Source organism: Martes martes (genome assembly GCF_963455335.1).
Source record: "Martes martes genome assembly, chromosome: X".
In the NCBI taxonomy this organism is placed as follows: Eukaryota; Metazoa; Chordata; class Mammalia; order Carnivora; family Mustelidae; genus Martes; species Martes martes.
In genome coordinates, this window is record NC_137897.1 from 8,449,812 (window position 1) to 8,477,003 (window position 27,192).

Below are 27,192 nucleotides of genomic sequence, written 5' to 3' on the forward strand. Positions count from 1 at the left end.
TGTGACTAGCATCTTGTACCTTGCTTTCCTTTGTTAATTCAATTCACACTGACTATCACTTATGTGCTAGATACTGTTGCGAATAATAGAGTATAAGGGTGAAGAAGACCCTTGTCACAGGTGTGTGCCCAGCTTAGCATACCAAGTTGACACCATGCGGTTACCTGGGAGACAGGACTCTGAACCCCGGAGTAGTTCAACAGCTTTCCAGCTAAGGTGGATCCATCCTTGGTTGGGTGAATGTTCGGATGTAGAGCTCTGTATTGCCTTTCTGGGAATCCTTGGCTACTGTGTCTAGTCTCTTATTTTATTTTGTATACTACAGGGCTAATCATAATTGTCCTTCTCCATTCACAGAGTTAGAGAGTTCAGCCAGCTAATATGTACAAATGCACTTTGCAAAAAACAAAAGTTCAGTTTAAGGCAAACCTTCATCTGTCACTAATGGCCAGCACTGTGTACAATGTTTCAGGACTCTTGGTATGGGAAGCAAATGACAGCGACCAGAAAAATTTTTAAATTCGGTTATTAAAATTATATCCAGATTTTTTTTTATTTTAAAGATTTTATTTATTTATTTAACACAGAGAGAGAGAGAGAGATCACAAGTAGGCAGAGAGGCAGGCAGAGAGAGGGGGGGAAGCAGGCTCCCCGCTGAGCAGAGAGCCTGATGTGGGGCTCGATCCCAGGACCCTGGGATCATGACCTGAGCCAAAGGCAGAGGCTTAACCCACTGAGCCACCCAGGTGCCCCCAGATGTCTTTTTAAACTCTTGATTAATAATACATTTTTGTTTGAGTCTAATGACTTTGGAATGTATATACTGTTTGCATTTGTGCAATATGTCAGTAATATTTAAATGAGTTTTTAAACTAACTGCGATTCCCCTTTTACTGTACTTTTTTTGTATTTCCTGTTAAAAGAGAAGTGAAATCTTACAAATAATTGGTTGGATGATTTTTACTTCTGTCTATGGCTTTGATATTATTCTTCTCTCCAATCGAGCTTTCTGCACATGCACTTGACCTTGATGTGTCTAATAAAGAGTAGTTAGATAGAAAGCTGTTGCTTCATGAGTGAGATTGACATACTGTGACTACAGCTGAATTGAAGGCAGAGAGTTATATTCTGAGACAACACAATGCAGCTGATTCAAGATGTGTCTTTGTGTCAATAGCATGATTTTACTGGAGCCAAAAGACTTGGCCAATCAATTCCTCCCTGGTCCATGGAGACCCGAAACTCTGTAGCAATGGAACCCCTCTCATCCAGCTGAGGCTCAGCAAGGTGATCATCATAGAAACAAGGCTGCCACTAACCATGGAGCTTTTTGAATTCATCCAGAACATTCCTTTATGGTGGGTTTTTTTTAAAAGATTTATTGATTTATTTTATAGAGAGATTGAGAGAGAACACACTAGTGGGGTGGAGGGACAAAGAAGAGGGAGAGAAAGAATCTCAAGAAACCTCCTCACCGAGTGAGGAGCCTGATCTGGGAACTGATCCCAGGACCCTGAGCCGAAATCAGGATGCTTCAACCACTGAGCCACCCAGGTGCCCTTGAAAGTATTCTTTATTTGTCTCAATCCCTCTCTAATTCCTTTACCTTAAACCAAAAGGCCATTCAACCTACCAGATACTTTATATATCACCCGCTTATATATTGTGTGACCTTAGGCATTCTTGCAGAATTTTGGATACTGTAATCCTGTCACCACTTAGAGCAATACAAATAAGAACATGTTTTACATTTTGTAGCAGCATTTGTAACACTGTATAACCTTGGGGTATTCTGAAAATAATCTCTGTGAGTCCAAAGAGATAAGGATGGTCAAATTCTGGGGAAGAATTGGATTTGGTTGGATTTGTAAGTGCATTATATGTCCGGGATGAGTAACTGAAGAGACGTGGCTTAGGTTTTACCATATCTGAAATGCATATAAGAGCTCCTTTCTCAATACCAGTTTTCAAATGATGCACGTTAATTCTGGTTAGTCGCCCAAAATATTACCAGGTATCTAAATAAACCTATATGTTGAAGTCAGACTTCATAATGATGCTGTGTAAGTAAGAGGAATTTAGGGTCGGAGGCCGTGGATTTGTTTTGGACATTCTCTTAACTAGCTGTGTCGCAGCAGTAGGATGTGTGCATGGGGAGATTTTTCAGAGGCTGTAACTTCTTCCCCACCATTTCCATCCCTAGTACAATCCATGAAACACACAGTGCCTGCTACAACACGTGGTCTCTAGTCCAAGTCCATGGCTGCCCTTGTTTCCCTCCAGTGAGGCCAATATGGTACCTCCATTGGCTATGGGGTAAATTATACTTTCTCTCTGAGGTCCATTTCTGCATCTTTAAAACAAAAGCATGAATGCTTTAGCAGGCATTTTGTTCCATGATGAAGCCGACTTCGCATCAAAAGAAATTCTGTATGGAGAAGTGGTGTTTAATCTATGAGGTCAAATACTAAAATTACCTTCATTACGATGATAACCACTTCTAACACAAGAGCATTTGATGAGACTGTTCTCAGTGAGTCAAACACTGGACCTTGGTTCTTGGCACGTATTATTTATCTGCATAACATCCCTGAGAGCGGATGTCAGTGTTTTTATTTTTACCCATAGGACTAAAACCCTGAGAGGCCAAATGATTTACCCGAAGCCTTGAAGGTTTCAGTGGCAAACCTGGGTTTTGAACTGTTGCACTGTGATGGAAAGATCGATTCTGCTTACCTGAATTCAGGTTTCAGTGGAAACTTTGAGAAAGTATGGGGTGTCTTGTGTGTTTGTTTTCAAACAAAATGTTTTGAGCCCCAAGTCTCCATCAAGGAAAGGTCAGAACCGTATATTCTTCCTTCTGTTTCTTTCTCAGGGCAGCTTTAGGTGCTGAGCAGGGGCACTGATGTCATTCTGTCTCTGTGTTAGGGGTGACTTGTGTCCCAGGGGATGTGTGGCAGCATCCATGCCTTGTACCCACTAAGTGCCTGAAGTGTCTCCCCTCGCCCCGTTTGGGACCACCTCACGGGTCTCCAAAACCAGTGTCTTCCTGGTAGCAACCCCCACCCTCCACCTCGCAGGTGAGAACCATTGAGACAGACTAAGTCAGTCTTACAGATGATGAAAATTAAGTAGGGCGCGTTTAGAATTTGGGGTCACAAAGCTCGTTTGGGACAGCATTTGAATGTGTTTGCTCAGGACTGTGGAACCAGACCTCACTCACTGTCCTTCACCGGGGGATAATCCCCTTCTCTCCTCCTGAGCTGTGTTTCTAGCCCCCCAGGTCACTGTATTGGCCTGCCCCTGGTTTCTAAGAGCCCGCCTTCGCCCGGGTAGATTGGCCTCCGGATTGGGTCCGGGACTTGGAGGCGGGACCACGGGCGGAAACGGGGCGTGGCTTCCACCGCGGGTCCCAGTACCGCTAGTGCCGCAGCTCTACCGCTCCACTTCCTGGCTGCCGTCGCTTCCTCTCGTGTCTGAAGATCTTTTCTGTCCAGGCCCTCTTCGATCTGTTGCAAACAATAGATGTGAGAAAGCACAGCATTGCAAAGCAGTTCAGTCAAGCGGCCGGGAATTTCTGGAATGACTGAAATAGCCCTGGCAATGTAGGTCGCTATTTTGAAGGCTGAGCTAAGTGTTTGAAAGTGGTTCACACGACCGTGATCTCGGGCTGCCGTGAGCGAACCTGCAGTCGCAGGCAGTCTCAAGGTGGGGCCTGGGAACCGTGGAAATTGGCCTCTCTACCCGGGATCACACACACAGCTGGGGTTACTGGTTCCCGGGCCCAATTTTCTGATGTTTTCCTCTGCCTTCGGAACAGCTGAACTCAGCTTGTGACCTGGGAAGAAGGTATAACCTGGCTTGATTCAGCCCCTTATCACCCTGCTCTTGCCAGTCGCGAAAAGAATAGAGGCCTGAGACATTCACCCTTCTAACACTTTGGGAACGAGTAGAGACACGTATTCCTGCCTTACCCCCAATCCCTTATTGTCTCCGGTGTTCGGTTGAGATTTATTTAGCAGAGACATGACCTCCAAACTAATTGAATATTGTTCCAAGGACCTGGTCCTCTTACCAGCGTTTATAGAGGAGTAGCTGGGACCAAGTGGGTTAGAGGTTGAGGAACTTGTTGAAGATTGTGGAAAAGAAATGGCAGAGCGTGGATTAAAGGGAGTCTGATTCTAACTCAGTGGTTAGCAAAGTTGAGTGGGCCCCAGCCTTGCCTGCACGCCTTTTAAACAGAAATTGCTTGGTCAGCCCTGTCACCTGAGCGTTTTGTGTTTTGGTAGGTCTGGGGTGATACCTACGCCTTGCTGGCGCCCCTGCTGTCCCCGGGGCCACACTTAGAGAACAGGCTCTTGAGCACCACACCATGCTGCTCTGATTCAGTCAGATCAAAAACAAATATAGAATGACTTTGACCGGTGGATGGCCATCTTGGGGTGAAATACCAATGCCTAGGCTTCACCCTCAGGTAATCAGGCTCCAGTGGCTTGGCCTCCATCCCAGGCAGTTGGACTTAACAAGTTTCATCATGTGATTCCAACCTGCTGCAAGGTTTCACGTTGGGAATCACCCATTTGGGCTGTGGTTAGAAAACTTGAATGCATTTGGAAATCACTTGGGGATCTTGATAAAATGCAGATTTCACGTCATACCAACAACCCAGTAGATTCTAAATGCTGCTGGGTTGCCGCAAGAACATGGACTGGTGTTCTCCAAACCCCATGGCTCCTGTACAAAATACAGGATGTCTGGTTGAATCTGGATGGTTTTTTAAAATCAGTATTTCCCAATATTGCATGGGTCATCCTTACACTAAAAATTATTCACCGTGTATTGGAAATTCAGTTGACATGGGCATTCTTGTTTTCTTTTGTTTCATTTGTACTGGTAAATCTAGCAATCCTGTTCAAAGAGATTTATGTGAATTGCTGGTTTCAGCACACACACCCTCATTCTCTCACTCATAGATTCCTAGTTCTAACCCAGACCTGCTAAATCATAATTTCTCGGGTCTAGCTATCTTTATAGTTATCAAACAATGTGAGGTGATTCTTGCAAGCTAAATTTGAGAAATAGATCAACGCCTAGCTCATGACTGCTTGTAATCCCCCTGTTATTCCCACAGACATGTTAGGAGGGTATACTTTGGTTTGAAGCTAGTCCGGAAGATGAGGGTGCTTCTTATCACATCATAGACTCTGTGAGAGCAGTATTTGGTCCCACGATTAGGTAAGAGTAAGTCTTAAGAATTCTGGGCTATGATATTTTAGTTCGGTAGAAAAGCTGCCTTTTTTGATTGTGGAAGAGAATCTGAGTATTCAATTATTTAAGGTGCTAATGTTGAGTTTGCAAATAAAACACAGGATGTCTTGTCAAATTTGAATTTCATATAAATGATGAATGCATTTTTTAGTATATGTAACGCCCAAATATTATGTGAGATCTTCTGATGCAAAAAAAAAAAAATTGTTGTTTATACGAAATTCACATTGAACTTGATGTCCTATATTTACAGTTGGCAAATCTGGCAACCCTAGGCTGGAGAACATTCTAGAAATGATCTCAGCGGGGCCAGCCTGCTTACCATCCTCAGTCCTGCTGGCTCCTGAGCAGCACTGCAGGTTCCTACTTCCGGAATAGTCTTTGTTCTCCATGGAAGTGGTCAGAGCAACTCAGAGGCTAATAGGAACTTGGACAAGAAAAGACCTGGGGCGCCTGGGTGGCTCAGTGGGTTAAAGCCTCTGCCTTCGGCTCAGGTCATGATCTCAGGGTCCTGGGTTCGAGCCCCGCATTGGGCTCTCTGCTCAGCGGGGAGCCTGCTTCCCCCTCTCTCTGCCTACCTCTCTGCCTACTTGTGATCTCTGTCTGTCAAATAAACAAATAAATCTTAAAAAAAAAAAAAGAAAGAAAGAAAAGTAGGACCTCCTTCAAAGAGGAGAAATACCAAAGTGTCAGTGCTTGGGAAGACTGCCTAGGAACTCTGAATGGACACTTTGGGAGATTGGGGGAAATAAAGGGTGCTCATCTCACACTGGGACCCAGAGTCAGTATTTTTTCCAAACATGAGGAGTTGTGCACAGAACTCTGTCAGCATAGGTAGAATATCTGAATCAGAGAGGCCTCTGGTACGCATCAGTAAGTGATCTCTACTTTTATAAGCACTGGCCCCATCTATGCTCTGTAAGATGCTAACTCTTGCATTCCTGGTGGAAAAGACTGTGTCTCCCAGTAGTTCTGAGATGGGCCAGTTTGGAGGGTTTGGTGAAGACACGGAGGGTGGAGCCAGGAACGGAGGCGCCTAGTAAAGGGAGACCAAACAATCAGCTTATACGGCTACACATTGTTGGGTGGACGTCCAGCAATCCCACTCATGGATGCAGGAACCAAATCCTTCCATAATGATGACCCTTGTCCTTGAGTTTTAAGACTCTTAGGTTTAGATATGTAGGGTGTTATTTTTTTGTTCTTTGAGCATTTTAATTTGCTAAATTGCACTAATTCCTTTCCAACCCACATGTATTATGACAACACATTAACAGACATATAGACAGATCTGATTTTAATTATTCGGTTTTTTATATCAAACAATGTCCTTGAATGGAAGTATTAAATTAGCATTTGTAAATGTGTCTAGTATTTGCACTTCATTGGGTGTTTCCTGACAAAAGTCTTTATTGGAAAACATCGTTATGAAGTGCTGTTTTTTGCTTTCAGAACATACTGCACAGGACAGAATGTACTTTATAACAAAATTCAGGCCTACTGATACCGTATTTTACATCACAGTTACATTAGGAAGCCTGTGTCTTTCTTTTAGTGAATTAGACATTGGTGGCTGTGGTCGATGAAAGAGAGGAAGACTGAAAAGAAGAGAGAGTCTGTTTTCAGTAAGGTAGCCCTCTCTGGTAATGATTAACATTCTAATGCAGGCCCTCATTTAGTCATCTAGTGTAAATAGTTGCATTCTCTACATAAATAGTCTTTTGCTCGAGTATTCCTTGTGTTACTTCTTACCGTACTATTGCTTTTGGAACACTTTTTAATAGCAGGATATGCTCTGTTTACCTGCCTAAGGGCTTGTGTTCTTGGTCCAGGCTTAGAAAGCTCTCCACATGTATTCTCTGCTACTTGGGAGAAATTGGTGTTTATTTATTTATTTTTCCACGGGATGGCAAATTCGTGGGTTCTCCAACTGTAGGGAAGCAGTCCATTCTTATAAAGCCTCTAGAGGAAACTTCCCTGCTGACTTTCGTGTGAAGAAGAGGAACAGAAACTGTTGCCCTTGTCTTTTATTTTAATAGTCTAGGGGCAAGAAAGGATCCCGTGGTGGGATTTTACATCTGCCAGCCCTGCTTTAGATATGTGACCTTTGCTCACCACACTTCATGAAGGATGTGGGAAACCTGCAAGGAAGTTTAAAAAACAGCAGCAGAGGTGATTTAAATGTTGCGAGATCCTTCCCGTCTAGAAGTTGTACCGGAAATGGGCTTGTTTCACCTCCCGGGAAGGGTTGGGTTCTGATCAGATGTGTGCGTTGGCTGTGAGGTGGGGGTGAGTTGCCCTGTGTTCTGGGGGATTCAGAGGTGCCTCCTTTCAGAAACGGTGACACCCTGTCCTTGGATGCTTGGTGCGTGGGGGTGCTGCTGGCTTTGGACGGCTGCCCACACAGAGTTGTACACCTTGTGCATGTGGTCCCTGGGGCCCTGTCAGAGGCTCCCTGGTGCTCTACTCAGATGCTGAGCACGAGGCCCCAGAAATGCGAGCCCTGCTTCCCCAACCCCCGCCACGTCGTTTGGACCCCAGTTTGCAATCTGCAAGTGCCTGGAAGATCTCCAAGGCCATCCAGAAATTCACGTGGTGTGGGTAGACCAAACAATGAAGAATGTTGGGTGATCCAAAAACGGCACTTGGTGTTTCCTCTTGTGATTTTGCTCTGAAGCAATTTTCAGTGTTGTTGAGCAGACGGTGGAAGTTCTGGAGGTCCTTGGTGGAGGGGAGTGGCCAGGACTTAGCCATGCTCCAGAACCTGGGCTTTGGCCTCTGGTTGGAGATAGTGACTGTGCCGCCCTGCCTGTCCCAGTTGCTTGTCACCTGCAATTACTTCACCTCTCCTCTTGCTCTTGGGAGGGCCGGCTTCTAGAAAGTTCTCCGTAGCCTACCCTTCCCTTTTGCTGATGACTGAGATTCAGGGTTTGAATTGAAAGTGTAAAAGCAAATGTGTAGATTTTCTCTGCAACTTAAATGGAGAGTTTGTCTCTGGTTTATAGCTCACTTTGACAGGAATGTGGCTACTATAAGTGGAAATTTTATGCTTGGGTCAGGGGAGGCCAGGAAATTGTAGCTTCCAATTATTTGCTTCTTATCTATAAAAACAATGTTTACATGTATGTGTTGATATGGCATGCCATATCTATCTGCCACACTTCCTGATGTCTGGAGTCAGGAAGCGTAGTGCAATGATGCCATTGCAAAATTTGTGCAAAAATTTTGTTTAAAATGGATAACGTGTCCTGAACAATGTTACTTAATCTTTCTGAGCCATTCGTTGTTTTCTCATCTGTAAAATGGAATATGTGTAAAGGAATATATGTACTTACCTCACAGGGTGTCTGTGAGGGAGAAAGGAAGATAGCGTAAGGAGAACTAATGAGCATGGCACCTACTGTAAAATCATTCATTGTATTTATTCATTTAATCAGCTGAGCATGTAGCCCACAGTTGAGAGGAGCAAATCCCATGCTCCTTCTGGTGTTTGTCTCAGAAGAAATGTTTAGGAGTCAGGTGTAATGATGCTTTTTTCTCTCTCTCTCTCTCTTTTTTTTTTTTTTTCCCAGCCACAGGACGAAGTCTTCTGGCTGGCCGCCTCCCTCGGGCACCTGGGGCTTGAACCAGGTGCCACCCTATGGATGGGAGATGACCGCGAACCGGGATGGCCGAGACTGCTTCATCAAGTAGGTAGAACTGATGGCTTGAACTGTGTGTAATCTTCTACCTGTTCTTTGTCTCTACTTCCAGCCTTGACTCAGAATTAGCATGCCTCCATTTGGGACTCATAGACATTTGGAGGCCATCAGTCAAGCTGCTTAATCTTCTCTGTCTTCTATGTCTTGTGACATGCAGTTGCTTCATAGTTGGTCATCTGCCATGTTAGGCTGATAATTCTCAGGACAGTAAGGTCATTCTGGGAAAGAGCGAAAAGTGTTCTTTAGTATATCCAAGGCCAGTTGTGCCCACTGTCTGAGGCTAGAACTAAAGTTTAACAATTTCCATTGCTTTGTAGAATTGGTCAAGATAGAAATGTTACTGGGTAATTTGTAATGAAAAACACGAGCTAACAGAATTATATGTGTTCCTCTCGCTGACACTGCCTAAGATTTTGGACTTTTTTTTTTTTTGCTTTTTTTTTAATGTGTTAAAATGTATATTAGCATAAAGTTAATTTTTTTTAAAATTTTAACATTCTGGGGTGTACAGTTCTGTGACATTTAAGTACCTTCAGAACATTGTACAACCATTAGCCACTGTCCATTTCTAGAACTTTATCATCATCATGCCCAACAGAAACTCTGTGCTCATTAAAAAATAACTTCCCATTCCCCCTCCTCCCTCTGCTAAGCTCTATTTTACTTTCTTTCTCTATGAATCTGCCTATTGTAGATATCTCGTATAAGTGAAATCATAAGGTATTCGTTTTTCTGTGTATAGCTCGTTTCACTTAGTGTAATGTCCTCAATGATTCTTCCATGACATGGAATATATAACAATATCGTTCCTTTTCAGGGCTGAATAATTTCCGTTGTACATAATCCATTTTATGGATAACCTTGTTTGTTTAACCATTCTTCTGTCGTTGGAAATGTGGGTTGTCTGCACTTTTTGGATCTTAGGAATAACGCTGCTGTGGCTAGTGCTTCATAAGTATCTGTATGGGTCCCTGCTTGCAATTCTTGTGGATAAAACCCACCATTGTACTCACTGGATCATAAGATAATTCTATGTTTACCTTTTGGAGGGAACCACCAAAGAGTTTTGGAGGAATCAGTAGCCGTGGTTCTCTGTTTTTTTGCAATTGTATCAGATAAGTTTCCCTATTGCACTTACCAAAAAACAAGGGCCCACCCTGCTTTCTTTTACAAGCTATGTGCAGCAGTCTTAAGTATGAGAATATTTAAAATAAATTTTAGGGGCACCTGGGTAGCTCAGTTGGTTAAACGTCTGTCTTTGGTTCAGGTCATGATGCCAGGGTCCTGGGACCCATCCCCACGTCGGGCTCCCTGCTCAGCAGAGATCCTGCTTCTTCCTCTCCCTCTGCTTCTCCCCCTGCTTGTGCTCTCTCTCTCTCTCTCAAATAAATAAATAAAATATTAAAAAATAAAATAAAATACATTTTAGATCAGTAAGCATGTTTGATCCTAACCGAAAAAATTGAGTTGAGACTGGATGCCAACAGAAGCATTTTTCAGACTACAGGCAGCATTTCTTTGCTCTTGTCAATCTGACTGTGGACTGATAAGCAGACAGGGTCACAGTGAGGTGGGGGATCATGTTTATAAAGATAAAAAATCTTTCTTATGATTGTTTTTGGGGATTTGATCTTTGCACAGCCCAGCACCTCCAGGTGATTATGGGAGGCTACCTATGCAAGAAACATATGAACGTTATGGTCAGATTTCCAGTCTTTGCGGCCCAAGTCTCCCCTCTTTCTTGAATTTCCTACAAAGGGGAGAGCAGCTCTCTTCAGAGTACAATTCATTCTTGAGGGCCTGGCCTTCTGGGAAGTTTCAAGTTGCCTGTGACCCTGACCCACTACAGGGAGCCTGTGGGTAGTGGTCCTCTGGCTCTTCAAGGCTTTCTTGAGGGTGCCCTACAGTAGGAACTGCACTGGAATTGGCCATGGGAGTAGAATCTCCCAGAAAGCACAAAGACTGGAAGAAAGACCAACAATTCTGCTTATACCCTAGACTCTGAGTTGTTCATTTCATAGTTTACCCACTGCTTTATATTGCTGAAAAGATGATATTTTGTCAGATTACATTGTGCTATCTATTTTGTAACATCGTTATGAATTCATGTAATTGGCTCAGTTGAGCTTGCCTAGATGCTTTGACTCAAAACAATAAGAATTTCTGCCAAAGAAATGTACTTTCTAAAAGATTCAGATTATAAATTTATGGAGGTATATCTTAGACTTTTCCAAGGAAAATGGATTTTTCTCTTTCCTCGTTGGATTTGGGCTCCTGTGCTTTCCAAACCAGTTGATTAGATGGAAACACAAACCAGGGCCTGTTGGTTGTAGAATCCCAGCTAACTTGAGCCACGTGCATTTCGCTTTGTGTCCTTGACATTTTTAAGGGCAAGCCCACGTGTGAATGGAACATTTACCCTGGCCTATTGCCAGCTGTTAAAACCTGTTAAGAGTAAATCAGCAACTTCATAGAGAAATCTGCACTGATCACTAAATAGCCACATTAAAAACCAATGTCACCAGTGTCACATTTCCCAATCTGTAAGATGGTTTTTTCTTAAGATTTTATTTATTTATTTGAGAGAGAAATACAGAGCATGCACTGTATTTCTTGGGTGCACGTGCTCATGCACCCAAGCTGGGAGAGGGAGAGGATCTCAAGCAGACTCCCTGCTGAGCCCAGAGCCCAACACCAGACTCGATCTCAGAACCCCAAGATCATGACGTGAGCAGAAATCAAGAGTTGGCCTCTTAACCTATGGAGCCAACGAATCTGTAGGATTTTTTTACTGGAAAAGTTAAGTTTCCGTAGCTCTCTCAGACTCATTGTTTTCAGATGTGAAGAACAAGTACCTGATTTTAAAGGTGTTTGTTCTTTATCACTAGTGGGTTTTATAAATGAGAATCATTCCGGTGGGGGGTTTTCCTTATCTACTGAGTTCTCTCCATTACAGAGCAATACTCTAATTACTCAAGTTTCTGTCGACCTCTGGTTTGCAGTGTGGAGTATATCTCTGCTCATTAGTTTTGTACGTTAAAAGAACAATTTGAAAATTAAGCTGTGGCTAGTAATTAGCACCTTTGCATTTAATTTCTTACTCTTTTACATATTCTCTTTGAAAGATGTTAGATATCTCCTTTTTTTTATCTTGTCATAGGATCCAAATGATATCCCAAATCATACAATTGGTTTTGATGGTGGTACAACTACTTTCAAGTTATTAATGAAGCTATGGGAAGGTCCAGGCTTCCCATGTTCAAAGTTAGAGTCGTCTAGCTCAATAATGAGCTAATTCTATCTTGATGAGTCCTTCAGAACACAGCCCACGGTAGTTAAATGTGTTCAAATTTCGTGTTCCTTTTCCCATCCCCAATTATTTAGAGTGGAATCAATACCTTAAATTTTATTAAAAAGCTGGTAATGCATAGGATTAAAAAAATTAATGCCATTACACACATATTAATGAACACTTATATAACATTATATAGACAGTAGACTATTGGTTATCAGTGTTTGCTACACTTTGAAATAGGGTCAGGAACTGTAAAAAATCCTGATGGCTGGTTGTCGTAGTCTTTTGGGGGTTTATAATAAACTCTGAAAGAGTGGGTGGCTGAAATACAGAACTTTATTTCTCAATAGAGTAGAGTAGAGTCTGAGAAATCAACGATCAGTGTGCTAGCAAGCCTGGATTCTTCGTGAGGGCCCTCTTCTTGGCTTGAGGTGGTTGACATGACACACACAGAGAGGGATCATATCTGTAGGTCTCTTCTTAGAAGTTCCCTAATTTTATCATGTGGGCGCTACCCTCGTGGCCTAATTACCACCCTCCCCCCAATATCCCCACCTCCAAATACCATCATTCTGGGGATTAGGGTTTGAACAAATGGTTTTTAGAGGAACACACACATTCAGTGCCTACCCTGGATCTTGGGTAAAGCCAAGAAATAGTTTCAGGTTCTCCTCCCCAGGACTGGCAGCTGCCCCATAGCCTTTTCCCTTATTTAATTGATGAAATATTGATCCCATTTCTGGATGAAAAAAGTGAGACTCAGATTCATCAAATGGTTTTCCAAATGTCTATACATGTACCTGGTCAAATACACCCAACTCTGCATTAGAAAAGGACAGCTTTTGTTACTATTGTCAGAAAAACAGGAAATGCATGTGTTTGAGCAACAGTGAATATTGTTTATGAAACATGGGAGATGTCAAGGAGGAGTTTGTCAGTTTCCTGTTATTACCATGTAAGCAGGGGAAGCGAGAGAGTTGGGCGCGAAGAGAGAAGCTGGTACTGAAGGAATGACTCTCAGGAAAGTGTCCTTTTAAGAAAGGGGTGAGAAAGGGAGAAATGGAAGGAAAGAGAAAGTAAGAACTATAGCGAGTTTGATGCCCTCTGCGATGTTTGCTCTAAGAACAGCATCCATAAATAACAGATGTCCGTGTGGTTGTGAATGGAGATGCATAAAGCTGAGATACAGTTGTAGATAGACATGTAGGTATCAACAGAGCTCTTGATTCGGATACACGTGCAGTTGTGGATATAGTTATAAATGGATATAGCATATAGATATAGATCATATGTGTGCATATAGAGAAGTGCAGATAGAGGCGTGTAACCCTGTCTGCCCAGGAGTGTCCTGGTTTATGAGTATCGTTCTGACATAATTATGGACAGCAACTCTTTTGGCTCTTAATGTGATCTGATTTAGATAAAGCAAGTTCAGAAAATTCTTGCGAGACCAAAGATTTCATTAAACCTTGACAACTGACTGGGGAGATAGTGAGCTACATTGAGGAATCTACTTTCTGGGGAGAAGGCGAGGCTCCCCAGGACTGGGCATTGCCACATCGTCTGTATCGTCAGACTAGCATTTCTTCCTCATCATCAGAATATAAAGCCTCAGTTGTTTTGGCTTTGTAATGGAGTCTACTGCATGCTATGCCCCCATATTCCATAGCCTTAATCACCACCCCCGCGATCACGCAGCCCTACCCACTCACCACCACCTTTCCCTGGCTTACCCTCCCCATTCAGCATCTTTAGAAATGGCCCATCTGCCGGGTGGTCTGGTCATGTGCTTCCTTTAAAAGCACTCCTTGGGGGCACCTGGGTGGCTCAGTGGGTTAAGCCTCTGCCTTCAGCTCAGGTCATGATCTCAGGGTCCTGGGATCAAGCCCTGCATCGGGCTCTCTGCTCAGCAGGGAGCCTGCTTTCCTCTCTCTCTCTGGCTGCCTCTCTGCCTACTTGTGATCCCTCTCTGTCAAATAAATAAATAAAATCTTAAAAAAATTAAAAATAAAAATAAAAGCAGTCCTTGGCCCACCCAACATACACCCACCAAACATTATCGAACATGAGTATATGCTGAAGATACTAAGATTAGTAAGACAATTTCTTCCCTTCCATGATCTTAGAGTACAGTGGAAGTGATAGGCCTGCTGTCATTCTCAACTGTGCAAGATCTGTTTTACTTCCTTAGAGACATATAACACATGTCCTAGAGAATAGGGAGCAGCGTGTTCCTAATATCCCATTTCTTCGTTAAACAGTAAAAACACTCTGGTTGGACTTTGCGGGTTGGGAGGGTTAATACAAAAGAAGAAATGTCCTTCATGAATTTGAAACTTTGGCTTTTGAAGATTGAAAGGAAAATTAAAACATGGTCGAAATTAATATTAGAGCACTTGTTGGCAAGATGGCTGTTAATGAAGAGCCAACCCAGTTGGAGTCTGGGGATAGCAATTGCAGGTGGGAAAGGAGACGGGAGGGTCATTGCAAAAATACCTGCCCTCATTTTCAAGTTCTGCATTTGAAAGGCTTGCTGCTCCTCCTCCTCCTCTTCTGCTTCTCCTTCTCCTCCTTCGTCTTCGTCTTCTTATTCTGCAAGCCTACAAAAAGTAGCTCTGCATGCTTATTGGACAAAACACACCATTCTGTTACTCGGCCAACAATTCCCATGGTGGGCAATTAAACCGAGTCACTATCTTCTGAATGCAAGAGAGTTCAATCCCGAAACATGAATAGTGGAAATTTGTAATGAGATGTGGAAACTTCCACTCTGTTCTCCAGGATGGACATTGCCCATCGTGGGAGAAGTCTAGCCATTCCCAGCTGCCAATCAGTCCCGTAGTCAGTGTGAAAGGTATTTTTGACTTCTGTAGCTCCAGGAAAGAATCATCTGAGGAAATGCAAGCAGATTGTGGGGCCCACCTCCCCGTTTTGTTAACCCCAAGCAGAATTGTCAAGTCACTGTGATAGGAGTCTGTCATCATGGAAATAGAAACAGCAAATCCTTACTTCATCCTTAAGTTTGAGCCCCTGGGTAGTTCCCCTGGGCTTTACCTAGTATGTCCCCAAGAGGGTTATTCTTGGCGTGTTTTTTTCCTTTACTTTTACCCCAAGATTTCAGAAGAGAGTCTGGCTCATATTCTGTGGATGAATCCCTTCATTTGTTCCGTTTCACGAGTTCTTTTAATGTTTTCCTTTTCTAAAAATTTAAAGTTGTAAAGCTGGATTTGGATACTGTGGTAGCCCCCACCATCCCCTGTATTATTTTCATATTCAGAATGGGACATCCATTTCCTACTTCATTAATCCGACATTATTAACCAGCATCCAACAAAGGACAAATGGATCTGAGCGATTACATAGGTTGTTACCCTTTGATTCTGGGAATGAAATACCAAAGTTTCTTTGTGGAAACTGAAAGATGTGCCAAGGATGGAAATAGGAGAGATTTATTTGAGCTGGGTTGCTGTATTATTTTGTGACTTTTTAACTGTTGAAAGAGTTAGAAATCGGCATTATGTTAGAAAAGAGGCGGTTTGCCTCGTTTTTTGGTGTTTGTGATGAAGAACGCTTAAATAAAACATATTGCTTCCAAGTACACACAATGAATTCTTCACCAAATACAAATAATTGCCTCATGGCAAAAGCAAATGCCGTTGAGTTAAATGAGTTCCTGAGGAACCCAAGCATCCACTTAAGCGAGGGAGGTATATTATAATTTTGGAATTGGAGGAACAAAGTAAAAGTGATAATATCATTACATGCAATGAAAGGTAATTACGTCCTGTCAGCGCACAAGCTTCCCTGGCTGAACATCGGGGGCTGTTTATTCCCTTCACTGAAGCAGGTTTGTTTTCTTTCATATCTGACAAAGCACCTATCTGCTGAGTTGATAATTACTCCTCCCAGCTAGCACGTGAGTCTGCAGAGTTGCCGGAGCGGCTTTGCAAAGTAAGGCTTTGGAAATGACTCTGTCGTTCCGGCTCTAACTTGGCATCTGGCGGAAAGGGCCGTACGACACAGTCTTCGCCTGTATCAGCGCCTGCTCCCATCTTGGGCATTTGTTCTCGAAATGTGGCGGGTTCACATACCCGGTCCATCTCTCTTGCATCAATCCCTCAAACTCTCCTGGCTTTTTTTGTCCAGGAAGCCAACGGAGCTGAAGGTTTGGTAATTACCTGAATTGCCTTGGGCCACTTAGTGACAAAGAGTTGGGACACGCATGGCAAGCAGAGCTGTGGACAGCCGGTTAGGTGGTGATCGGGATTGGTTCTTTCTTCTCCTTTTTTTTTTTTTCATTTTTTTCATTTTTCAGCACCCTCTAGGGATGTACACGAAGTGGGTCACAAAGGCCATTCAGGATCACAGGGACAGCCAAACTGTGAAAAGCAGAAGCACCTGGGTGACCAGGTTTCTGTCACAGCCTGTAATTGAAATAGTAGCTTGAGGCTGCTACCACCTCTCGATCCTTTTGAGTGGCCTTTGGAGCCCTTCTTTCTGGCTTGAGCCAACCCTTGCAGAGAGCAATTTTGATGTCCTCGCCTAAGGCTGGGACACAGGCAGGAAATTCTGGCTGGTGCCAAGTGCCAACTGGCGGGTGTGGGTGTTTTTGCCAAATAAATCGACTGAACTTAAGAGGACACGGTATCGCTTCGTGGCAGGTGTCCTTTCATGATTGTCTGCATCCCTGCAGCAGAGGAGAGCAGGGCTGGATATACAGTGCCTCGCTGTGGTCCCTCAGGGGTCGGGGACCGCGCTCCCTGCCGAGCCCTTGTCCTCTCTTGCCTCTCACAGCCTGAATAAGACCTTGTTGGCAATGGCCACTTTCTGGAGAGGAGTCTCTTGCATCGCAAAGCTGATGAGAAGTGGCACTACTCTTTTGTGCCAGTGGACACACGGATCAGCCTGAGTCGCGAGTAGGCATGTCACTCCATTGTTTTCGTGGAGTGTGTCGCTCAGCAGCTCCAAGAGCTTGAGGTTGGCCATAGCAGCTCAGGCTGTGATGGCTCGGAGACACTCTCTAAGCACACAAGTTGATCTTAAAGGGTGTTGGTCAGTGCACGGGGCCACCCCCTTAATTGTCAGCACCCATTGCAAAATGAAAACAAGTGTCCCCTTCCTCAAGGAGCAAGATAAAAAAGAGGAAAAAAGAAAAAAAGGAGCAAGACAAATACACTAAAAATCTACAGGGTTTCCCTTCCTTTTGTGGTCTGTCAATATTTCATAATTGTTTATTTGCCTTTTATCACCATTCTCATTAAGTTAAAATTAAAAGTTTTAATTTATTAGCATGAATATTACTGATGATCCTTCGATGATGCAAAGTGAGCTTTATATGCAAACATGGGAGCTTTGCCCTCTGTACAGAATCAGTGAAATGGCACAATTTGTATTTCATAGCTTATACATTTATACGTATTTCGTTCCAACCCCAAAAGTTGAAATGGTACACAAAATTAATTTAACGGTTTTTATTTTACTTCTCGGTGTGAGTACGCTCTACCAAAACTGCCTACTTTTGGCTTGCTGTCGACCATAGTAAAATTGCAAGGAAATGGTCCTATCTTGCCCTTTCCTTTTCTGTCATCATTTTCGGTAGGTTGATGGCCAATATAGGGAAAGAAGACAAGTCAGAAAGGATATGACGGGATTGTTCATTCACTCTTGTTTCTTAGAAGGCTATAAATGCTAAAGACTGATTAGCCTTCCCACCTCACCTCCCAATCTCACCTCCTGATTTCTTTCTTATAATTTTTTTTCATGTGGCATTTTCAATAAAGGCCTAGGAAAGAGGACAGGTTGCTTTTAGCTCTCAACTCTCTCAGAAAGTCTTCTCTTTGCCCTGTTATGGATGGGTTTTCTCATCAAAAGGTACATAATTTTCTTCCTCCACTCTTAGCCTTTTTTTCGGTAGGCCAAGTCAGCAAACTTTTTTCTGTAAGAGGCCACATAGTAAATATTCTAGGCTTTGGAAGTAATACAGTCTTGGTCACAACTCAAAGCGATCGACAATGATCATGGCAACTCTGCCACTGTAGTGTGAATGCAGCTATAGGAAATATGCAAATAAATGGTTGCGGTGGTATTCCAATAAAACTTTATTTACAAAAAGAAACTGCGGGCCACCTTTGTCCTATGGGATGTAACTACCTCTAAAGAGTGTTGTCAGGTTAACATCATCGAAAGTCAACGGAGAAGTAAAACCTTCACTGTGAGAATATCATGACTCCCCCCTCCCTTGTGATAGGGACTGAGGGAGAGGAATCTGCTGATCGCGGGGCATGCAGCTGCTCCCACCAACATCCAGCACCTTTGTGGGAGGGGTTGAAGGGGGAGCAACAATAGCAACATAAAACCCAGTCACAATGGAGTGCCAAATGCAAGTGCAAATAATTATTAGGGATGTGAAAATTACATAGCAACTTGTTGTCACCAGTGGTCTACAGAGAAACAGCCCCATTGTACTTTGAAAAAGTTAATTGTCCATAGTGTTTTGAAGTAATACTACTCATTTTATGGGGGAATTTTATAAAGCTCCCAAACAAAAGTCCCCAATTCATTTCTGGTGATGTTCTGTTCTAAGTTATTCTCCTGGCTTCTGTGATACCGCCCCCTTCTTTTTCTCCAAACTCACTCCTTCTCTTTTCTCCTCAGCTAGTTCTTATTCTTTAGTTCAGTGATTAAAATTCAGTTTCCCACATTATTAAGCCTACATTTCTACTTAGATCTTACAAAAAGTTAAATGGATTTATTAATTTCATTGTATTGCTACCATTTACTTTCAGTCCAAAAAATTCCAGGAAACTCATGACTGTTCCTCTCCAGGAGATTAATCAGTGTTGGTTATCACTGCCCGGAATATTTTCTGGGCAATAGTAGATGGTTAATAAATCTTTGTTATAAAAATCTTTAGGTGTATGTACATATGAGTAGATGGATGGATGAAGTAATGGTTACGTGAGTAGAACTATTTCTGAATCAATATATTCAGTAAATTGCTAGAAAAAATGATGATCGATAATCATGATCGCCTGTGAACTTTCTGCTTTAGGAATTTCACTAACAGAATTTGAGCACATTGATAAAGCATATATTTCCTAATAAAACCTTGAGAACTTGAAAAATCATCACGTCCTTGTCACTAATTCATATCTTATTATGCTTGTCTATTGGCTGTTCAAAATTCAGGATGTAATGAAGGTGAATTTCTGGGGTAATGTAATTACACTGTAAAGGGCAGAAATTGGGTGGTAAAAACTAAAAATTCTTGGGCTAAGATCCTAGTTCTTCTCAGTACTAGTTATGTAATGGTGGGTAATCATTTGGATACTGTGGGCCTGGCCTCACACTTATCATTATAAAATAGTGTGTTTGAACTAGAAAATAGTATCTTTTGGTAATCTAGTGAGTTCCAAGCAACAGAAAATTCTTAACAAATTTGGCTTTGACTATGAACCGAATTTTTTGGTTTATATCACTCAAATGTAGTGGTAAGACACTCATAATCTAGAGGAGCCCAAGAAGGTAGGAGCACTAAATGTGATATAATCTCCTGGATGGCATTCTAAAACAGATCAATGATATTAGGTGTAGAACCTAAGGGAACCTGAATGAAATATGAACTTTAATTACTAATAACGTATCAGTATTGGTTCACTGGTTGTGACAAATTTATCATGCTAATGTAAGATGTTAACATTAGTCAAAACTGAATGCCAGATGAATGGGAACTATGTAGTTTTCTATAACTGTACAAGTGTTCTAAAATAGTTTGGATGTAAGAAATACTCAAAGTGGCAGGATAACAGCAAGATAACAGTCCAAGAAGCTTTAGAACTTCACTGTGCCACGTAGACACTGTGTTTCTGTGTGGAGCAAAATACCTTTGTGAGAGTTCTAGAGACCAATTAATAAGTAATAGTACCCTCCCCAATGTAAGACAAAGAAAGAATTCCAGCAACTGGGTTTGTTAAATTCTTGTGTTCTTACATCCTTGGCCATGTTCCTACCCCTATGTGACCTACCATGGTGCGACTAGGAAGATAACCTCCTACGCCAAAGATTCATGTTCAGGACACAAACAATTGAGCATATATCATGCACCCAGTGTTCTAGCTAGTTTGGGGTCTCCCTCAGGGACTGTAATCTGTCTTACTTGTCACGGAGTGCTGATCAGACTGAAAGTATTATTTGGAAGCTGCTGACACCAGATGCTATTGCTATGGTATCTTATTAGAACTATAGTTCCAATGGCTGGTGTCAGGAGGAAGAAGAGACCATGGGGTTCTGAGAAGAAGGAGGAATAAGCGGCCCATTGAATTTTAAATTACTAAAATCGTACACACAAATATGGAAAAGAAAAATCCTCAGAAAATGTTTGAAACGTCCTAGGATCTCTATCTGGGCTGATCAGTGAAGTATTTCTCTAATAACACCAGCATAGAAAGGCTGGAAGAGATTTTTTTTTCCCCTCCAATGCCCAAGTCTCAACAACAGCAAAAAATTGTGGCATAGTAAGAAACAAGGAAACATGGGCCAAGCAAAGTAACAAAATTAAATGCTTGAAGTGGACTCTAATGTGATACACATCCGTGTGCATAGCTTTGTTTCACATGTCAAGAGACCAGTCATGAAAAAGCTCATTGAGCTAAATGAGAACAGAGTTAGAAACTAAACAAAATAAGGAAAACAATGCATGAACAAAATGAGAATTTCAAGAAGGAGATGTAAATTATAAAACACCCCAAGTGGAAGTGCTGGTGTTGAAATGAAAGGTACACTAGAGGAGTTTACAGCAGAGTCGATAAGGTAGAAAAAAGAAAAAAAAAAAACACGTGAAATTGAAGACAGGTCATTTGAAATGGTGAAGTCAAAGGAGCAAAAAGAAAAGTAGTAAGAAGAAAAATAAAGAGAGCCTTAGAGACACGAATCAACATTGTAACCGTTTAGGGAAGGCCAAAGAGAGAAGACGGTCAGAACTGGGCATAAACATTATTTGAACAAGTAGCAGTGGAAACTTTCCAAATTTGAGGAAAGAAATATACACAGTAATTGAAGAAACTAAACTCAAATAGCATAATTCAGGATAAATCCAAAAAGACACCCGATCAGTCAGATGATAATCAAACTGTGAAAGTTGAAGCAAAGGGAAAATCTTTGACAGGAAGAGAAAAACAACCCATCACATACAAGGGAGTTTATATAAGGTTATGAGTGGATTTCTCTGTAAAAACATTGCAGACTACAATGAGTGAGACGATATATTCAAACTGCTGAAATAAAAAACAATTTTCAACCAAGAATAATATATCCAGGAAAACTGTCCTTCATAAATGAAGAAATTAAGACATGCTAATGGAAGTTCTTTAAGAAATGGTCAAAGGAGTCTAACTTTAAGATGAGAGGAAAGGATGTTATACCTTAATGCAAAATCAAATGAAATTATAAAGTTCTCTGATAAAACTAAGTATATTGACAAAAATAGCCTCTTCTCTTAATAGAATCTCCATGTATCAATTCAGTTTTAATTCCTATATAGAATTTAAATGATAAAAACATTGAAAAATAATGTAAATCATGAAAATGAGTATATGATATTTAAAGATGCAATTTGTGACATCAGTAACATAATGTGCCGGGGAGGGTAGAACTCTTTGAGTGGTTTTGGTATGCAATTGAAATTAAGTTTTTAATCTGTTTGACATAGAATAGTATAATATTATACTGTTTTATGTAATTGTAATGATAGTCACAAAGAAATTATCTATAAAAGAGAAGAAAAATGGAATGAGAAGGGAATGAAAGTATGTCAGTACAAAAAAAATCAATGAAACACAAAGGAAGGTGGTGATAGAGCGAGGGTTGGACATAAAGATACAATTTAAGTAGCAAGAGTATGTCCTGCTGTATCAGTAATTACTTGAAGTACAAATAGATTAAACTCCCCAATCAAAACACAGAGTAAGAAGGTATTATAGAAACACAGACTCAGACTATATACTATGTATAAGAAACTCACTTTTGATTTCACAACAATCAATGTGAAAGTATGGGGGAAATTACATTTAAATGGTACCCAAAAGAGCCAAGGAGTGGCTATGCTAATATCAGACAAAAATCAATTTTATTTATTGTTTCATTTATTTATTTTTTATTTATTTATTTATTTTAGATTTTAAAAAAATTTATTTGAGGGAGAGAGAGCATGAGCAAGGGGAGGGGCAGAGGGAGAAGCAGGCTCCCCACTGAGCAGGGAGCCCAATGTGGGGCTCAATCCCAGGACCCTGGGATCATGACCTGAGCCCAAGGCAGATGCTTAACTGAGTGAGCCACCGGGGCACTCCCAAAATCGTTCTTCAGTCAAAAACTATTCCGAGAGACAAAGGAAGATGTTCTATTATGATATAATGACAATTCACCAAGAAGACGTAATCATTATAAATATTCATACAACAAACATACTAAACTCCTAAATATATAAAGCAAATATTGACAGATTTCAAGAAAGATATAGCAACACAGTGATAGTCAGAGACTTCCAATAGCCCACTTCAACTGTGGATAAAAGAGAAAGAAGATAAATCAGGAAATAGATTAATTGCACCTAGAAGTCACATACAGAATACTGTACCAGATAACAGCACAATATACATTCTTCTCAAGGAAACTTTCCAACATCATCCAAGATAGATACACGTTAGGCCCTAAGAGAAGTCTCGGCAAATTTGAAAGTGTGAAATTATTCAAAATCTCTGGAGTAAATTGCAATGGAACTAGAAGTCAACAGAAGAAGGAAAAGCGGGAGACTAATGAATATGTAAAAATTTAAAGATGCACTTCACCTACAAATTGGTCAAAGAAAATGTATCAAGGGAAATTATAAACTATCTTGTGAGAAATGAATATGAAATCTCAACATATTAAAATTTGGGAGATGCATTGAAATCAGACCTAAGAGGGAAGTTTGTAGCTTCAAAATGTACAAAAGAAAACCTTCTGGAATCTACAAGCTACGTTTATACCTCAAGCTAGAAAAATGTGAACAAATTAATCCTAAAGCTAGCCAAAGGAAGGAAATAATAAAGATAAGTGCAATAATAAAGATGAGTGCTCAAATTAATGAAATGGAAAATTGTAAAGCAAGAGACAAAATTCAATAAAACCAAAGCTGTGGTTTTTTGAAAAGATCAAAATCATTGGCAAGCTATTATCTTGTTGAAGAAAAAGGACAGAAGGGGCACCTGGGTGGCTTAGTTGTTAAGCGTCTGCCTTCACCTGGGGTCATAGGAGATCGACCTCCCTGCTCAGTGGGAAGCCTGTTTCTCCTTTCCCACTCCCCCTGTTTGTGTTCCCTCTCTGTCTCTCTCTGTCAAGTAGATGAATAAAATCTTTAAAAAAGAAAAGGAAAAGGAGAGAAGCCTTCACTATCTAAACTCAGAAATGAAAGAGATTTCATTAGAATCAGGGTCACAGAAATTGAAAAGAATATTAGATTATACGTTAAACAAATGTATGCCAACAAATTGAATAACAGAGGAAACGGTAAATTCTTAGAAACACACAGCCTTACTAATACCGAATCATGAAGTAATAAAATAATTTGAACAGGATAGTTGCTAATAAGGAGATTGGATCAGTATTCAGAAACCTTTTAACAAAAAGTCAAGGACTGGTTGACTTCATTGGAGAGTGATACTAAACACTTGAAGAAGTAATATCGATCCTCCTAAACTCTTTCAAATGATTGAATATGAGGTGGCACTTACAATCTCTTTATGTGAGGGTGACATTAACCTGATACAAAATCCAGACAAACAGATGAAAAATACAAATACCCTTGATGAGTATTGATCCCCAAATCCTCCAACAGAATACTAGCATCGTAAATTCAACAGCCTCTTAATATCTTTATATATAATGAACTAGTGATATTTTTTCCTAGAATGTAAGGATGCTTCAACATATGGAATTCAAGTAATGTATAATACACCACATTCGGAGAATGATGGGAAAATCAACATGATCATGTCAATTGATTGAGGAAAAAGCATATGACAGTATTCAACACCCTTTGATGACAGAAACACTCAATAAGCTTTGAATAAAACTATATGACTTCAACATAATAAAGGCCACATGTAACATCACTCTCAGTGGTTAGAGCCTTAAAGGTTTTCCTCTATTATCAGGAACAAGAAAGCATGTCTGCTCTCAGTGCTTCTAATCATTGTCATGTTGGAAATCCCAGCCAGAGTAATTGGCCAAGAGAAAGAAATACAAGACTTCCCAGTTGGAAAAAAATAAAATAAAATTATCTCTGTTCAGATTATGTGATATTGAGAAAATACCACACAGAAAAAAAGAAAAGTAAAAGAAGAAAAAATAGTAATAAAGCTTGGACTAGTAAATATACTCATTAAAGTTGCATGATATAAAATCCACATAGAACAATCTGTTATGTTTTTATATCCTTTTAATGAACAATTGCATAAGGAGGTTAAAAAAATAATTCTGTTTACGACTGCATCAAAAAAATATTTTTAGAATGAACCTAACCAAGTAGGTGAAAGCCATGTATACTATAATCTACAAAACATTGCTGAAAGAAATTAAGGAAGACACAAATAAATGCAAAGATAACATAGGTTCATGAGTTGGCACATATAATATTATTAGGATATCAGTAATACCCAAAGTGATCTACAGATTTAACTCAATCCCTGTCAACATTCCCATGGCCTTTTTTTGTGGAAATAGAAAAATATCATCCTAGGGGAAAATGGAAAAATATCATCCTAGGGGCACCTAGCTGGCTCAGTCAGTACAGCATGGGATTCTTGATCTCAAGGTCATGAGTTCAAACCCCAGTTTGGGCACAGAGATTATGAAAAAACAAAAATATCCCAAAATTCATATATAATCTCAATGAACCCTGAATAGTCAAGATTTTTCAAAAAGCAGTAGACAGCTATAGTAATCACTTCCTGATTTCAAAACTCTTTATATTATAAAGATAAAGGAATGAAAACAGTATGGTACTAGTATCAAAATAGACTTACAAACCAGTGACACAGAAAAGAAATAAACAGGGGCCCCTGGGGGGCTCAATCTATTAAGCATCCGCCTTCGGCTCAGGTCATGACCCCAGGGTCCTGGAATCGAGTCCCAGGCTCCCTGCTCAGTGGGGAGCCTGCTTCTCCCTCTCCCTATTCCTCCTCACTCTCTTTTTCCCTCTCAAATGAATAAATAAAGTCTTTTTAAAAAAGTAAAGAAAAGAAATAAACCTTTGTGTATTGAAGTAAATGATTTGACAAGGGTGCCAAGATCACTCGATGGGGAAAAGACAGAATTCTACATACGGTGTTGAAAATTGGGTATTCACAGAGAAAATAAGGAACTTCAACCTGATCTTAAACCATATATTAAAATTAAAAAAAGTTAAAGGCCTGAACTAAAGACGGAAAAGTATAAATTTCCAAAAGACTATAATATTGGAGTAGGCAATGATTTCTTAGATATGACACCAAAGGCATAGACAACACAGGTTGAAAAACAGAGAAACTGGACTACATCACACTTAAAGTCTTTTGTGCATCAAATGACGGTAATAACATAGTGAACAGATGACCTAAGGAATGGCAGAAAATACTTAAAAATCAAACAAAAACATTTTGTCAGTAAATTTGGTAAATGGGCAAAGACTTAACATTTCTCCACAGATGATATATGAATGGCCCAAACAATTATATTAGAATATGGCAAGTATCCTTAATAATTAGGAATATGAAAATCAAATCCACAAATATCACATTCATTGGGGCAATTATTATCAAGAAAACCAATATAAGAATTGTTGGCAAGGATGCAGGATAAAAGGGAATCTTTGCACATTGTTGCTAGTATTGTAAAATGATGTAAGCACTATGGCACACAGCATATTGATTCCTTAAATAATTAAGAGTAGAAGTAATGTATGATCTAGCGATCCCACTTTTGGGTGTATTTCCAAAAGAATTGAAAGCAGAGTCTCCAAGATAGTTTCATACCCAAGTTCATCCCAACAGCCTTCCCAAGACTCAAGAAGTGCCAACAACCCAAAAGTCCATTGATGGATGGGTAGACACACAAAATATGGTAAATACTTATAGTGATGCAATATGTAGCCTTTAAAAGGAAGGAAATCCTGTGGCACACTACAACATGAAAGAGCCTTGAGGAAATCAAGCTTGTAAAATGAGCCAGTCTTAAAACGTACTGAAAGATTCCATTCATAGATATATATATATCTATATATGTGTCAAATAGTGTTTACCAGTATCTGCGGTAAGAACAGAATGTTGTTGTTTAATAAGGATAAAGTTTTGGGTCTGTGGGACGCCTGGGTGCCTCAGTTGGTTAAGCCTCTGCCTTCGGCTCAGGTCATGATCCCAGGGTCCTGGGATCGAGTCCCGCATCGGGTTCCTTGGTCACCAGGGAGCCTGCTTCTCTCGCTGCCTCTGCCTGCCTCTCTGCCTGCTTGTGTGTACTCTCTCTCTCTCTCTCTCTCTGGCAAATAAATAAAATCTTTAAAAAAAAAAGTTTTGGGTCTGAACAGTCTCGATCCTGGAAATGATTCACAACAATGTAATGGTATGTAACACTAGTGAATTGTGCACTTAAAGATGTTGAAGAGGGAACATTTTAAGATATGTGTTTTTCACCCTGATAAATATATATATATATATATATATATATATATATATATATGTATGTATATATAAACAGAACTAGCACCCAGCTTCAGAAGAGGTTTCAAGGGCACCCAAGGTCATCAGAGCTTTTCTCCCCGTCTCTGGATTCTCGCTGTTCTGCCTTCACCCTCAGTTTCATGCCTCATGAATGCAATCCTGCCCTTTCTTGCAGTCATCGTTGGCATGAGAGAAAAGCACC

General features: G+C 40.7%; 1 protein-coding gene across 1 annotated transcript in view; it reads left to right on the forward strand.

Moving 5' to 3' along the window:
* FRMPD4 (FERM and PDZ domain containing 4) overlaps positions 1-27,192 on the forward strand; it is a 793,238-nt gene that overhangs the window by 590,106 nt on the left and 175,940 nt on the right. Inside the window, exon 2 of the mRNA XM_080831215.1 lies at positions 8,841-8,957. Coding sequence (XP_080687341.1) covers positions 8,841-8,957 — 117 coding nt within the window. The remainder of the gene's footprint in view (positions 1-8,840; positions 8,958-27,192) is intronic.